The sequence below is a fragment of the Cetorhinus maximus genome, chromosome 4 (assembly GCF_964194155.1).
Source record: "Cetorhinus maximus chromosome 4, sCetMax3.hap1.1, whole genome shotgun sequence".
Taxonomy (NCBI): domain Eukaryota; kingdom Metazoa; phylum Chordata; class Chondrichthyes; order Lamniformes; family Cetorhinidae; genus Cetorhinus; species Cetorhinus maximus.
Window position 1 is genome coordinate 38,912,623 of NC_135882.1, and position 16,695 is coordinate 38,929,317.

At 47.0% G+C, this 16,695-nt stretch overlaps 1 protein-coding gene across 7 annotated transcripts in view; it reads right to left on the minus strand.

Annotated features, from left to right (window-relative positions):
• Positions 1-205: 205 nt before the first annotated feature.
• The window catches only part of itprid1 (ITPR interacting domain containing 1), a 259,239-nt gene continuing 242,749 nt past the window's right edge, over positions 206-16,695 (minus strand). For all 7 annotated transcript variants that reach the window (XM_078540090.1, XM_078540089.1, XM_078540085.1 and 4 more), the window contains one exon: positions 206-841. Coding sequence is in view for 1 of the 7 variants with exons in the window: in XM_078540083.1 (XP_078396209.1) it covers positions 809-841 (33 nt within the window). In the remaining 6 variants the exon portion in view is untranslated. The remainder of the gene's footprint in view (positions 842-16,695) is intronic.

The window sequence follows — 16,695 nt, forward strand, 5'->3', positions numbered from 1 at the left end:
CTGTAGGCAATGAGAGATGAATGACAGCTGCTACTGGGATAGTTTTGTTTCAGAGCTGTCTGAATCCCATTACCAACATGAAAAATCGTCAGAGCATTAGCAATGAGAAGGCAGGCACATTAATGGAGATGGGATGATGTAAAATGATTGGCAACTACCAGAATAAGCTCCTGATTTTTTTTCACGCACAACAGTTTTATTTTCTCTCTCTCCCTCTCAATATGAGTCACTCTCACAGCACGTATGAGATTTTATGCCGTAGGAGTGAGGTTTGAGCTACAAAAACTTCTAACTCAGATGCATAAAAGGTTCTGGTTATTATTGATGTTTAACAAATGCCCCATTTTTGTTTCTTTATGCTGACTTTTAAATGAACTGAAAGGGTTTGAATAAAAATACAACTTCCTTATCTGGATATAACCACATTGTCTCCGAAATTCCCTGCAAATTTCTTATCTTTTTCTTTCTGATTGCAAGTGTATCTTCATCTCTCCATTTATTAACATCTACAGCACCCTGAACCATTTGGGTTTAGATGAAGGTCTTAGACAATCCAAGATGAGGTAAAAGCCATAAGTGAAAACACTGCATAAAGAGTTCCAATGAAATGGATAGCATGAAAATCTACAGCTGAACATGTACATATGTAACACAACACATTTACATAAGTACTTAGCATTTCATTACAATATATGAACGTAAAACATTAGCATCAGACTACTTGTAGCCTTCAGCACAGGTGTATAGCTGATTGATGTTTAGAACCGGAGTGCTGTCTCCTCTCGTCTTTTCCATTCATAAGTGCTCTCTATCTTTCCCTGATGTACCCTTTGTTCAGTACCTGGAACAATGCATTAGGACAAATTTACAAAAACATCAAAGTTTTCTAGGTTCTTAAATTTCAGATTTTTTTTTCAAACTAAGTAAATTGTCCTCCATTTCATAATCAACAGTAAATTCAGTATCATTGTTTGAAATATCTGGATGGAATTAGAAGGGGTAGGAAGGATGGAGAGTTTGATGACCCTCATCCAAATTACTTGCTTCCTCAGGCATGATTCTTTGGCTGGTTGGGCTGATCTGTGTCAGCATTGATGGTGGCTTTGGATGGCATCGATATCTGTCTTTCTTGAACACATTGTAGCTAAGTATTTTAGTTGTAGCAATAAACAATGTTGTTTTCTCCACTTTCTATCAGTGACTATTAATCACTATCATACTTAGAGGCAATGCCTCTGAATTATGTATACAGTACTCAAAAACTGGAACTATCCATATAACTTATACTTGGAGAAAGAGGTGAGCCCTTTTAACATGTGAGAAAAACAGAAAATGCTGGAAAAACGCAGCAGGTCTGGCAGCATCTGTGGAGAGAGAAACAGAACTAATGTTTTGAGTCCATATGACTCTTCTTCAAAGCTGGCGACGGAAGAAGAGTTCAGCATCATGCCGAGCCTGAAATTCATTGAGGTGCATAAGGGAATGAAGCTGAGTCCTTTGCTGAGTACTTCTGTTCAGTACGTTCAGCATCAGAGAGGGGTAGGTCAGAGAGTATGGTGAATACATGGCAAGGGTTGGGATTAGAAGAAGGAATGGGGTCAGAGGGACAGGAAGGGATGGAGGGTCCCAGATGGGCATTGGTATCAATAAGTTGTTGGAGCTTGCGTTCCTTAACACCTAGCAGGAAGGGTGTGTATGGGGCTGCACAAAGCAGGAAGGCAAACAATGCTTTACAAGTCAAACAAGTCATGCACCAAAATGCTTTACAAGTCAAACTCACATTCTCAGTTAAACCGTTCACAACAGCTACTTACATTGTTCAAGTTCTGTTTCTATGTACCAACATTGATTCAAAATGGCAAATATACTGGCCTCAGAGCCATATGATACACTGCTGACTGTGCCTTGTATTGAGTTCAGTGACAAAGGACCTAGACTTTAAGGTTTGTATTTCTTGCTTTGAGAGAGACCAGGGCAGAACTGCTGATTAAGCTGCTTTACTCCACACTTTGTGTTACTTTTAATGTCCCTTCATTATCATAACAGATAAAATCATACTAGGCCATTATTGAGTATTGGTTATTATAATGCAAAGCTGAAAAAGGATTTAAACTGTAAAGTATTGAAATAATTCTGTAATCTTGAAAATACATTTCACTCTAGGGTTTGGGGGGGAGGGGGAGAGGAGTTTGGTTTGAACATTTATTTACTTCCAATCTATTTTTATTGCAATGTTGCATCTGGTGGCCCAGACAGAAAGATATTTCTGCTCATGGTGTGGCATTTTCATTAATTCTGCAGTGCAACTGTTCGTTGAATCTCCAAGTGAATATATTCTTTAATTTCTCAACATCTTCTGGCTTTTCTGGTAGAAACAACTAGTGAAGCTGAAAGATGCACATGAAGTATGAGAATTGCTTTCTGCTTCCTACATGCTCATTTATTATAGCTTATGTGAGTGGAGTGTGGACATGGGCCTCTCTGTTACGGTCAACCAAACTCACTGCTGAAGTCCTTACTTGTGTTCTCCTGTGCTTAATTGTTCTGTCAGCTATTTCTTCTCTGCTCACAGAAGTTCCTTTCACTTATTTAAGCTGCCTGAAATTTAATTCACTTCTTTTTTCAGCTTGAGGTCTGTCATGAAATTGAGAACCAATGTAATGCAGTCCATGCCCATTAATTTCATTACTGCCTTCCTAATTATGTCAGAGAATGCAGGTTAGGCTAAGTTAAATTATTTAACCATAATGAACAGATGCCATGATAATACACAGGAACACTGTGGTTCTACAATGTCTCGAGTGTTTCTTTTGATACAAGTTGCTCACCATAAGCAAGAAAGGTATTAAGATAAGCAAAGCATTTTGAATTAAGCACTTTTGACTCATATATGCACTATACCAAATAACATGTTACTTTAGTCATTGTCCAAGGACAACAATAAAATAAAGATCATTAGATTAAGATAGGTAGAAAGTTACTGTCTTTCAGAAGAGATATGAAATCAAGGCCCCATCTACACACTCTAGTGGACGTAAAAGATCTCATTGCATTATTTTGAAGAAAAGCAGGAGAGTCCTCGGTGTCCTGGTCAATATTTATCTCTCAACACCTAAAAAACATCTAAAAACAGAATCATGTGGTGAGTAACTCACTTTCCTGACTCCCCAAAGCTTGTCCACCATCTACAAGACACACGTCACAAATGTGATGGAATACTCTCCACTTGCCTAGGTGAGTGCAGCTCCAACAAAGCTCAAGAAGCTCGATACCATCCAGGACAAAGCAACCCACTTGACTGGCACCACATCCATAACCATTCACTCCCTCCACCACTAACACAGATTGGCTGTAGTGTGTACCATCCACAAGATGTGCTGCAGGAACTCACCAAGCCTCCTTAGGCAGCACCTTCCAAACCCATAACCACTACCATCTAGAAGGACAAGGGCAGCAGACACATGGGAACACCACCACCTGGAAGTTCCCCTCCAAGCCACTCACTATCCTGACTTGGAAATATATAACTGTTCCTTCATTGTCACTAGGCCCAAAATCCTGGAACTCCCTCCCTTACAGTACTGAGAGTGTACCTACACCACATGGACTGCAGCAGTTCAAGAACGCAGCTCACCACCGCCTTCTCAAGAGTAATTAGGGATGGGCAATAAATGCTAGCCTAGCCAGTGATGCTCACATCCCATGAATGAATAAAAAAAGTGTGGCTGATGGGGGGAGGGGAAAAGATATTTGACTCAACTTGGAATGTTACTCGCACCACAGTTGCAAGCTACTATTCAGAGCCTCGTGGTGGAGATCTTGAGATGCTGCATGGGAGTTGGGTCATCGGGGGTAGGCAGAGATGCAAGTCAGCTCAACTGGACAACTGAAGGTGAACCCCAGGATCCAATGCTATGGCCTTGGGACAGATGAGAATGTGAAGGGGAAAGGCTCAGCGTGACCAGGAGACCTCTTGCACATAGCCCTGGCAAAGACCTTTGCCTCCCTGCACATGCCTGATTCCAGGGGACATGTGGTGTTTCTCGGAAGATGGTGGGGGCAGGGGACCACGCACAGGCTTAAGGCTTAAGGACAAACCACATCAGACATAATTAAAGCGCAGGTGAGCTATATTTGAAAAAGTGTGAAAAGTTTAAGGATCATAGTGCAACCACATGTGAAATCAAAACTTTTTAATTTTTCTTTCTTTCCAACTTTTTCTAAGTGCTCCCCCGACATCCACAGCCTGCTGACCATTTGGCCCTATTGCCCTGGATGACCTTGATGGCCGTCCTATGGAGACCCGAAGCCTGGAGGGCCCTGGCTTACTTTGGCTGTTCTGCTGTAGGGAAGCTGCTCCTTCTGCATTCATAGAGGATGAGGATGAATGGTTCACAGGCAAGAGGGATTCAGATGGGCCGGACACCCTCAGAGAGTTCCGACTGGGGTCCCAGGGGTGTCTAACTGCTGCTCCAGCTCCCTTTGGGTGTCCAAGGGCCCCTGCCTGACACCTTGAGGAGAAGGGACACTTGGAGGGAGGTTGAGGTGCCCAATCTCCCTCTTGTGTAGTGACTACAAAAGCTCAACCTTGGCTACAGTGATGGAATGCAGGTCTGCATGCATCTCCGGCAGAACCTGCTGGACCAGCATCTCCGGCAGAACCTGCTGGACCAGGTTCTCCATGGATTCCCCACCCTTCCCAGGGAGACCGCAATGCGCGCATAGGTTGGCACCACTTCATCAGAGAGCAGGTGGACAGACTCCTCCGCCTCACATGCCACTCTGTTGAGGGTCTCCACCACCTCTGCTTCATGTTCCTCACTGGCATCTAGTCGGTGACCAATTCCGGAGGCGCCTCATCCGACTCAGACTTTGCAGATGCTTCTTCCCCAGCAGTGTTCTGAGTCCTGGTGAGCTTGGTTAACCCTGCCTCCTCCTGCTGTGGACAGGTGTCCATGCATTGACCACCAGAATGTGAGACCCTTCTTAAACTAGATCTAATACCCACTGAAGTGTGTGTCTCTGGGCTGGTGGAGGGTCCAGGTGATTGCTGTGACATATCTACAGGTGCACTTTCTTACTCCACAATGTCCTCAATCCTCTTCGGGTTTGTCTGAGTGTTGGACAGGGCCTTGCCCTCTTCCTGCTGGCACCTATATGTGAGAGAGGAGAGAGTGAGTGACTGCATGAGCTGCCTCCAACATGGAGGAACACATCACCCTTAGGTTTCAATGTGACATGCATGGATCCTTACTGCATGGAGGCCACCCGCCGACCTCTCCATCTCCGTGGGCTCTCTCCCAGCTGGGTTGCCCGCTTCACGAAGTCAGTGAGGCCTTTGAAGTGTGGCCGGTCCCCTCCCGTCTTTTCCCTCTATCTCCTATTATAACTTAACTTATCCTGCACAGAGAGGAGATGGGATTGAGAGAAATTGGATCCCATGTACCTTTCTCCCTTCTTCCAGTCTTACAAATAACCCACTGGATTTTGTGCCATGTGATTGATGCACTTCAGGTTGTCCACAAGGGTTCTGGTGCAGCACCCTCCAGAGCGGTGAGCCCATGCAGATATAAGGATAAGGCTCACAGAGGCAGGTCATTAGTGATGCTTCCTGGTGCCCTCAGCGCCTGACCCCCTTACCCCCTCCCCTCCCAGACAGCTTGTGAGCTCTCTGTGTGGAAGAGTCAGGGACCCACAATGGCCTCTCCACCTGTGGGGTAGATGGACAGCAGTGGTGCTCTGAGGCATCACCTTACCATGTTGCCACTGAGGCCCAAGTCCCCTCTGCCAATCAGTGAGGTGAATGTGAGCAGTTGACGGCTCACTTACCCTGGCGGAGTAGATGAGGCCATTCATCCACTCCCTGCATTGCAGGGCAGCCCTCCAGTGCACACCTTGGACACTGACTGCCCTGGAGACATCCCCCCATGCCGGGTTTCTCTCTCTGCTGGGCCTCCTTCTCGCACCCTCAGGATAGAGGATGCCCCTCCTGGCCTCCACTTTGTCGAGCAGGACCCTCAGGGAGGCATCGCTGAATTTGGGCGCCAGAGCTCCCTGTCCTCTTCTCCTCCCTCAACGTTGGGTAGGTTCTGCCTGGGCACCTTTTAAATATGACGCCCAGATATGACAGCAAGGCATGCCCATCCAGCCCACTGAGCCACACGATATCAGAAAACCCCCAACTGCATAATTAATAAGGTCGGGGTCACGTGATACAGCACAAACTACGAGCAGCCTCCGCAGCGGAAAACTCTCCCCATCCCCACCCCTGCCACAGGACTTAGTCCTGGAATGGAAAATTCTGCCCACGATTAAGGAGGCAATTGTAATCAGTTTTATGTGGCCCGCCCACTTGCTTGGTTTGTGGACAGGCCAATCGCCCAGGCAGCCTTTACATTTTCACTGAAACCTCGATCCAGGGCAGGATGAAATGTCCAGGGTGAAACATAATAAAAAAAGATATGTGGGGACTGATGTTTTTTGAGTTCAGCTGTCAGGTGCTTGAATGTGCTGCATTTTTTCTTCTTATTTAATCTGTCCGGGTCTGCAGCTCCCTGAGGCAGCTCTGCAGCAGCTGTCTGCCTTCAGGGAGCTCACTAGAAGCGCCCACCCGCAACCTCACTTTTCTCGGTGTCTGCCCTCTTTCCGCTGCCCCCAGCAGTGCTGAGGCTTTCACAGCACACATGTTTTTCACTCTGACTGGCTATTGGCCGGAAGCGCATTTTGTGTCTGCTTCCGGGCCCCCCAATTGTCCGCATCTGCCCGGTGAATGTAAGATTCAGGCCACAGTGTGGGAATCAATAATTAAGAAGATGAATCTGAATCAGTACCATAGATACAGATTTTCACAGGTAATTGAACAGGGAGATCAACATGCCTTACATCACGATCAGGAATTTTGACACAGAACATTATTCAGCAAATCTGATATAAATTTCCATTCAATAATTTTGATGCAAAGAAAATCGCACCTGGAGTGCTAACCTCCGTGCCTAAACTCCCTGATGTGTGCTCCCTGAATGCTAGCGATAAGTAAGCAGGAGGCAGTGGTGACATGATGGTCCTCAAAGTAAAAAAGCCACTGAGTTTAGACTTAGCTTGCAGAGGGGCGTAAGGGAGGAAATTGCAAAAGCTCCAGTCACAATTTTTCAGTCCTCCTTAGATATGAGTGGTGCCTGAAGATTGGAGGATTATAAACATCGTTCACCTGGTTAAAAAAGGGGAGAGGGATAAACGGGGCAATGACAGGCCAGTCAACCTAACATCAATGGTGATGAAGCTTTCAGAAACAATAATCCAAAGCAAAAGTTAATTAGCATTTGGAAAAGTATGGGTTAGTAACTGAAAGTCAAGATAGATGTGTGAAGCTATGCATTTTGATAGGCAGAATGAGGAACAGAAGTATGAACTAAATGGTAAAAGGGGTTCAGGAACACAGGGGATGAATTTATACAAATATTTGAAGGCGTTAAGTTAAAAAGCATATTTATTCTTGGAAGATTAGAATACAAAAGCAAAAAGTTAACCTAAACCTTTCTCGAACACTGGTTTGGTCTCAGCTTGAATTTTATCAATTGGACAGATGGCCTGATGTCAGGGGATATTTGGGTTGGAGACACACAGCTGGGTGGATGAACTTGCTCAGCAATTTTACAAGGAAGTGCAAATTAAGGGCCAACAGGTAGGGAGCCGACCAATTAAGAATGGTGGGCAGGTCATAGTGTTGATATCATGGAGGTGCCATTTTTAAAAGTTTGGGTACAGTGTTCAGGTAGACTGCAGACAGGCAAAAAGCAGGATGCCTATAACAACAAAGGAATAGTTTCACCATGAGATCGTGTCACTCCATGCTACAGCACTGCCTCCCTGGAGGCATTTCTGCAGCCAGTTAGAGAAAGGAGAGATGTCCTATTTCCAGCAGACCTGAGGAGGCTAGCAAGGTTCAACAAGAAGGCATGACTGGAGGTGAAAGACATTGGGCAGAATTTTATCCTTGGCATGCGGACGTGCGCCCAACAAGCCCGTGCGTGAAATAAAGCGTATTGACATCGGACAAGCATCCTGACGTCAATGCACACTCTCGCAACGTTTCACTAGGCAGGAGTGCGTTGAAGACAGAGGCGTGTCCACCATTAATTAAGTGGCCAGTTAAGGCCCTTGACAGACCAATTGTCTCCGAGTTTACGTAGCCCGTGCAATTTTCAGGCCGTCGCATGGACAAAATGGGCAGACGGGCAGGCCACAATTTGCAAAACCTCATCCACGGGTGGGATAAGAGGGGTCAGTGGGCTTAACAAAGTGAATAGTGAGTAGTTTTGGATATCACTTGCTGCTGCTTGCTTCTATGAACAGGACCGCTTCATTTCACTTCAGCGCTGCTTTCAGAGCATTTAGAGGCTTCAGTTCAAGACTCAGTGTTGCCTTCCAGGCCCCCGGAGGATTCACACCACGTGAGACCTTCCAAGTATCAGACTGACCTTCCCTTACCCTAGTAATAGGGATTGTGGTCTCCGCTGGAGGCACCTTCTCTGAGGAAGACAGGGCCAAAAGGGGGAGGAGGCCAGGTGTCCCTATTCAGCTTCCAGGGGAGCGACCTGCAGGAGGAGAGGTGCAGGCACAAGGGGCGCAGGATCAACAGGAAGGCAGCATGCAACTGGAAGGGGCCGCAGAAGACGCCACTGTCCTGCTGCTAGGGTTTACAGGTGGCTATGCAGCTCCCTCAATATGTCTGAGGTACAATGTCGAAGGAGGCTCCATCTCTCAAGGGAGACAGTGACCTCCATCTGTCAGACCATTGGCTCTCAGATCAGCTCTGACTATGTGGGTGGATACCCCATGCCAGTGGTGCTGAAGGTCAAGGTGGCCCTAAATCTCTATGCCTCCAGCTCTTTCCAGGGGTCAGTGGGGGATCTGTGTGGAGTGTCCCAATCAGCTGCCCACAGTTGCGTTAAGCTGGTGGCAGATGCTCTGTTCAGGCGTGCATTGACTTTCATTCATTATTGCACAGACGAGGCCAGCCAGACACAGCGAGTCAGAGGCTTCGCAGTGATTGTTGGGTTTCCCCATATCCAGGGTGCTATAGACTGTACACATGTGGCCATCAAGGCACCAGCAGGTAAGCCCGGTGCCTTCGTCAACAGGAAGGGATTCATTCCATGAACGTGCAGATAGTGTGTGACCACAGGATGCAGATTCTACAAGTCTGTGCCAGGTACCCAGGCAGCTCCCACGACAACTTACAGCCTGAGACACTCCCAGGTGCTGAGGCTGTTCAGTGCTCCAGCCCAGCTGGATGGATGGCTGCTGGGTGACAAGGGCTATCTGCTCAAAAGGTGGCTCATGACGCCTCTCCACCACCCAAGAATAGAGGCCGAGCAGCAGTACAATAGGAGCCACAGCACCACAAGGGCGGTGGTCGAGAGAACAATCAGCGCTGCTTTCAGAGCATTTAGAGGCTTCAGTTCAGGACTCAGTGTTGTCTTCCAGGCCCCCGGAGGATTCACACCACATGAGACCTTCCAGGTATCAGACAGACCTTCCCTTACCCTGGTAATAGGGATTGTAGTCTCCGCTGGAGGCACCTTCTCTGAGGAAGACAGGGCCAAAAGGTGTCCCTATTCAGCTTCCAGGGGAACGACCTGCAGGAGGAGAGGTGCAGGCACAAGGGGCGCAGGATCAACAGGAAGGCACATGCAACCAGAAGGGGCAGCAGAAGATGCACTTCAGATGCCTGGACCATTCAGGGGGTGCACTGCATTCCCCACAGATCATGTGTCACTGATGGTGGTTGTATACTGCGCTCTCCACAATCTGGCGCTGGAAAGGAGGGATGCAGTGGAGGAAGAAGATCTTGATGCAACTGCACAGGCAACAGACAATGAGTCCAGTATTGAGTCTGAGAACGAGCACACTCAGGAGAATGCTAAGGGCATAGATGCAGATTTGCGTAACCTCCATGGAGGCAGGGACACCCTCCCTGCTTCCCAGCTTTGATCCAATGCTCCTTCAGCTAGCCTACCAAAGATGAACCACCACCACATGCCAGGGCTGCAAGCTCCATATTCAATCCCTGACAGGACAGTTCCTTGGTCAATAACATAAACTTTATTGCACTGGCACATAGTGTAAGGAGTCACACATCCGTCATTACATCATGGCTTATCCTGCACCTACAGAGCAAATGAAGCATACAGAGGCCAGTTGCAAAATAAACATCTCATTTACTGCTGACCGATTAACATTGGCTGGTGTTTTACATCACATCATTTCAAAAAAACAGAAAAATGGTGGAATCAAATATCACCTATGATCATTCTGTGTTGTGTCTATGGTTTTCCTTGCGAGTGCTACATCTAGTTGCTCCCCCCACGCTGGCAACAGCATTGGAGACAGCCTGCTCACTCTGCTGTCTTGTTGACCTTGGCAGGTGTCCTCTGGCCTGTGGAGCCTGTGCTGGCCCTGCCTGGGAGGGAGCGGCCAGTGCCACAGCTGGCATTTCCGCAGTCACCGCAGCCTCATCAGATGCCACGGTCACTGGCAGAGGGGCAGAGGAGCTGCTGCTGTCATCCAGAGTGCCCTGAGAGGAGCCCGCAGAGACAACAGGCAGCTCGTGTGCTCTGGACCTCCCTGCTCACCATTGATGGATGGGCACCTATCTGAGATACTGGGTGCCCAATCCATCTCCCACACTGACACTGACCAGCTGAGGTCATTGCCAGTGTGAGGGCTTGCAGGGTCCAAGCGCATCCCCAAGAACCCCTGATTGTGTCCCTGGAGCAGCCTCTCCATGGAGTTGCCACTCTCTCCATGAAGGAGTCATTGCGCTAGGCCATGAGGGTCAACGCAGTGCTTATGCTCTGCATGGACTCCTCCACAATGGACATCATGGCACGCATTCCCTCATGTATCTCCGCCAGATCTCCCGCACACCCTGCTGGACATCCAGCATCTGCTGCCTCATGGACAGCTCCAGAAGCCCATCATCAGCCATTGACTGAGCATTGTCCTGGTCCCCAGCAGTCCTCCAGCTGCCGGCGCCCTGGGTGCTCTCTGCCTCTGCCTGCACCTCAAGCGAGTGTGAAGTGTTCTCATTCAATGTGCACCGAGATACTAGGTGCTGATCTTATACCCACCGAGGTGCTGGTATCTGCACTGGTGCCTGCTTGACACAGAGGGTGTGACGCCGATGCATGCTCAGCATGCTGGTCCTCAGGGGTCAGGGGTGTGCCTTCAGGCTCCTCACAATGAGGGGCTGCAGTTAAGCCTAAAAGGGAGAAGAAGGATATGTCATTAGGCACAGAGATTTGCATCATGGTGTCCTCGTTGTTCCATTATCAATGGCCATTCCAGGTTCAATGCTCACATTAATGTACAAACTACACTGCAACGGTTGCAAAAACCCACATTCTCACTTCAGTGCACTGCACTCTTACCTCCCTCTGGCACCCCAACTTCACCATGGCCGCTTGACTGAGGTGCATGGCGCCTCTCCAGCTCCAGGGCCTCCTGCTCGTATCTACTAAGGATGAGGGGTTGTGAGGGTTCCCCCACCAGTGTGCAACCTCTCAGCATTGTTATGGGATGTTTTCTTCTGAAAGGGCAGAGGAGCATTGATTAGTCCACTCTCTACTTGCAGCGCCATTGCAGCCTGGCAAATCCCACCTGAGGAACACCTGGCAGGGCTCAGCTGATTCGTGACCCTGGAGCTGCAAGGCATTCAGTCCAAGCAGCCAGGGCTCACCCCCTTGGCCAGAACCTGCCTCATTGACATTTGCCATTCACACTGTAACATCTCTGAGCTCCAATGGACAATTGGGCAGCTCTTAACCATTCTGCAAAGTGACCCATGCCAACACAGTACTCATCCTTCCCAATCGCAGGAGATCGTTAAAGCACTTCCGGCACTGGACCCATGCGTGCCTCACCACATTGTGGCTGCTGACCCTGGATGCCGCCTCCTCCGAGGCTTTTTTGGTGAGGTGGGGTGGCCTCCTCCACTTGTCCCTGGGGACGTGTTTCTCTCCTTGCTGCCACCTCCTCCGGGAGGGCAGCGAGACACTCATCTAAGAAATGCAGGGCTGACTGTCCTGACAACCTGGCCTCCCACCTGCCGTGTCCACCCGCTATGGTATTCATGCACAGGATTCCGTGTCCTTCGTTGGCAGCCTTCCAGGGGCGGCTGAGGCTGCATTTGAATCAGCCACCGGCTCTCCATTGGATCCGGCAGACATTCAACTCCCACCACCGCCTGCCCCTTCGCGCTCATTCACAGACCACGTCTCACGCTGCGCGGGCCTTAATTGGCCCATCCGCATAAAATTGCGGTGTGCTGCCAATTGCGACCGCCCGCCCCCGCCGAGCACCCCTACCAAGGATAAAATTCTGCCCATTGTAAACACCTGAGTGGTTGATGCCAAAAACTGGATCCAGTGCAGGAAGAGATTTATTGAGCTGCTGCAGTTTAGAGAGGTGAGTGGTGTTTAGAATTGCAAACTGGAAGCCCAGCATGAATTAAAGTGTGCTCATTAAATGTGAAGCCAAGTGGTTTTCCCATGCATGGGTATGGGTACCAATACCCACAATGAAGCCCAATTCACACGCACCTGAATGCCATGGTAAGTGATAAATGAATGACCACCTCACCATGCCATCTCCGGCTTTGTGGTACCGTACGTTTACAGTGCCGCAGAGTGACCAGCACAGGTGGGCCATGAGACAGGAGTGACATCGCATATGTTTGTCTATGCACACTCAAAAGGAGGCCATTTGGCCCATCACGTCCATCCTGTCCTTCTGCAAGAGCAATTCACCTAATGCCTCTCACCTGTTCCCCATACCCATGCACATTTTTACTTTTCAGATGCCTTGATTGAATCTGCTCCCACCACTCTCAGGCAGTACATTTCAGAATCCTAACCACTTGATGCATAAAAAAAGTTTTTTCTCATGTCACTATTGCTTCTTTTGCAAATTACCTTAAATCTGTGCCCTCTGGTTCTTGACCACTCAGCCTGTCAGGGAGCATCAACGCAACAGATGTCGAGTGCCATTCATCACTGTGGTGTGATACCAGAACTTAAAAACATAAGAAATTGGAGCAGGCATGGGCCATTTTCCCCCCTGAGCCTGCTCCACCATTCAATAAGATAACGGCTGATCTGATCGTGGCCTCAACTCCATTTTCCTGCCTGCCCTGTGTCTAATTCTGGGCACCACACTTTAGGAAAAATGTGAAGGCATTGGAAGGGGTACAGAAGAGATTCATAAGAATGGTTCCAGGGATGAGGATCTTCAGTTACATAGATAGACTAGAGAAACTGCTATCCTTGAAGAAGAGAAGGTTCAGAGATTTGATTAAGGATTAATTTCAAAATCATGGAGGGTCTAGACAGATGGAATAGGGAGCAACACTTCCCATTGGTGGAAGAATCAATAAACTGAAGGCACAGATTTAAAGTAATTGGCAAAAGAAACATTAATGGCAAGAGGAAAAACTTTTTTTATGCAGCCATGCAACCATTCAATGATTCTATGATAAAGGAAGGCACCAAAGAGTGACAGATCCCCAGGACCAGATGGTTTCCATCCCATGATTTTAAAGGAAGTAGGTGAGAACATTGCAGTCATGTACAATGTACAAGATGTACTGCTGCAACTCCCCAAGGTTCCTTCAACAGCACCTTCTAAACCTGTGACCTCTACCACCCAGAAGGATAAGGGCAACAGACACATGGCCACCACCTGCAAGTTTCACTACACCCTCCTGACTTGGAACTATTTTGCCATTCCTTCACTGTCACCAGGTCAAAATCCTGAAACTCCCTTCCTATCACTGTAGGTATACCTACACTAGATGGACTGTAGTAATTCAAGAAGGTGGCTCACCATCACCTTCTCAAAGATGTGATGACCTTTGACCCAGAAGCAGTGCAGTAACGAAAATTTGTAATTTCTTTTCAATGTCTATGGAACCTGTAACCTTTTTTATGGATGTTTGAAAAGGACTTTTAAGAGTTTTCATCAACTGGGGCCAATTGTAATTTTCTTGAATAACAAGAAATACTGGTCCAGTGACCTGGAGACCCTTGACCTGGAAGCAGTACCAACAGGAAGGAAGTTAAGACAATAGCCTTGTGGCCAGGCCCAGAGAAGACAGACAAAGAAGCTATGGCTGTAAAGAACAAAGGAAAGTCAGAGGCAGAAAAAAATCAGCACCCAGGCACAGACACAAAAAGAAAGCAGAAAAGAAAGAGGAACACAAAATTTGTGTGAGGAGAAGCCAGTACAAAAGCTTGGTTTTCTGTTTGCCAGTAAGATGAAAAACAGAATTCCAGAAGTTCTTGGGAAAACTATGTATGAGCGAGCTAAAAGGGACTGATACCTAAAAAGCTGTACAAATAGCTCAGGCATGTGAAAGAGCTGAGAGTTTGTATCAGGGGACCAGATCATGAACTGGGTGTTGTCAGTTGGTTGGTTGAAAAGGAATTCTGGAAAGTTACACCATCAGGACTAATGTGATTCAAGCGAGAGAGGGTTTGTAGACAAATGCCTTGTCGGTGTTAACCTTATCTGGGTACTTCAGATGGAATACACCTGCCAGTTAATGCGATTTGAAGAGCTGAATCGCTTCAGTTGGAAAGACGGTGAAATTGTATGTGGTGCCACATATGTGCAGCAAGTGAAGTGGGTACTTGTGGTTGCATAGGACATATCTTTGTTGCATCAACTAATTAAAGTGAAATTTACCTTTTTTTGAAGAATTATTTGCCTGTTAATTAATGTTTAATTTGTGCTGCGGGGGCCTCCGGTATTCACCATGTTTATCAACGTCTTAGATGATAAAGATAGAAAGCCACATATCCCAATTTTCCAATGACACAATGCTAGGTTACATTGTAAGAAGCATAGATAGAAGCATAAAATGACAAAGATATCTCCATAGATTAAGTGAATTGACAAAAACTGTAGCAAATGGAATTCAATGCAGGCAAATATGAGGTCATCCACGTTGGACTTAAAAAGAATACAACGGTACTTACTAGCATAAAGTTTGAACCTGTGGAGATCCACAGAGACTTGGGGGTATAGATACATAGATCATTAAAATGTTATTAACAGGTACAAAAAAATAATCAAAAAGGGTAATGGAATGCTGGTCTTTATATCTAGAGAACTAGAATACAAGGCAGTAGAAGTTATGCTGCAGCTACAGAAAGCCCTTTGTTAGATCACACCTGGAGTATTGTGAGCAGGTCTGAGCACCACACCTTAAGAAGAACATAGTGACCTAGGTGCAGTGAAAATTTACCAAAGTGATATCTGAATTCTAAGGCTTAACTCCTAGGAAAGCTTACATACACTGGGGTTGTTGTATTTCCTAGAATTTAGAAGACGAAGGGATATTTGATCGAAGGTTCCAAGATATCCAGGGGAACAAATAGGATGGATAGGAAGAAACTATGGGCAGGATTTTCCCAACCCCAGGATGGCAAGAATGGAGGTGGGAGAACGTGAAATACAATGGAAACTTATTGGGATGGGTGCCTGATGCATTCCTGTCCCTTAGTTGGGCAGGAATGTGGGTTGGTGGTCTGCATATTTAAGGCTCCAATTAGGGGTCATTTGGAGTGTTTGTTGTCAGCTATCCCTGCAGCAGTCAGGGGGGTCATTGGAGTCAGAAACTCCATCCCCCAAAGAGAGGGCCACTGCCATGAAATGCTGCACTTGCAGCCCAAATGCCTCTGCCTAAAAAAATAATTATTTTCACCCCTCCGAGGTCACCTCCAGGTTCAGGCACTCTCTCGATCTCCTACCTGCCTCAACAGCACCTACCTCTGCCGGTGGGGCTGCCAAGGCTCCAGAGTTGCCATCCCAATGATTGGGTTGATGGCTTCAGGGGCCTGCTGGCCATGCTTAATTAGATGGCAAGCTCGAGGGCAGCTAATTAAAGGCCAGCCTCTGGAAAAATAGCACCCACTGTCTGGCTCCTGGCAAGTGTGACCACCATTTGATCTAATCATCAGGGCCCCAAAGCCTATAGGAAAATCTTGCCCGATGTTTCCATTTTATGATTCAGAATGGGCCAAATTTGGCCTCCTTCTGTGTTTTATCATTCAATCAAACATAGAAATGATAACACAAAATAGAGATGTCAGTAATACTCAGTAAATGCACTTTTATTATCAAAAATGTTGGATGCCTTTGTATTTTTTAAGGGAGGAATATGTAACTATTTGAAATGAGAAGACACTAGGCTGTGAGAAGTTAGCAGAGCAGTGAAACGGACTTTCCATTGTTCCAATATAGAAACAATGGGCCCAAAGGTCTCCTTCAATGCTACAAACCTCTATGATTATATCAGCAGGAATAGTGTGATTAAAATTGTCAACAGTCTTGAATATAAGAGCATGAAGAATGAATTTTGATATGATGCAGCAGATGATGTGTGCCAGGTGGACAGAATCCACAAGAGAAACTTGGTCACACTATCACAACGGTTTTGTAATTTGTATTTATTTCGAGATGCGCGCACTGAATTCAGAAGTAATAAGTCCACCAAGACTTTTAAGGATGTCCAACTTCTTAAATCTTCAGAGAGTGGTCTTGCCCTGCTGCAGCAGTAGAGGCTACAAGGTAAAGGAATGAATGGTAAGTAATGGGAAAGGTCAGGTAAGTATTTACTACTCGGATCGCTTA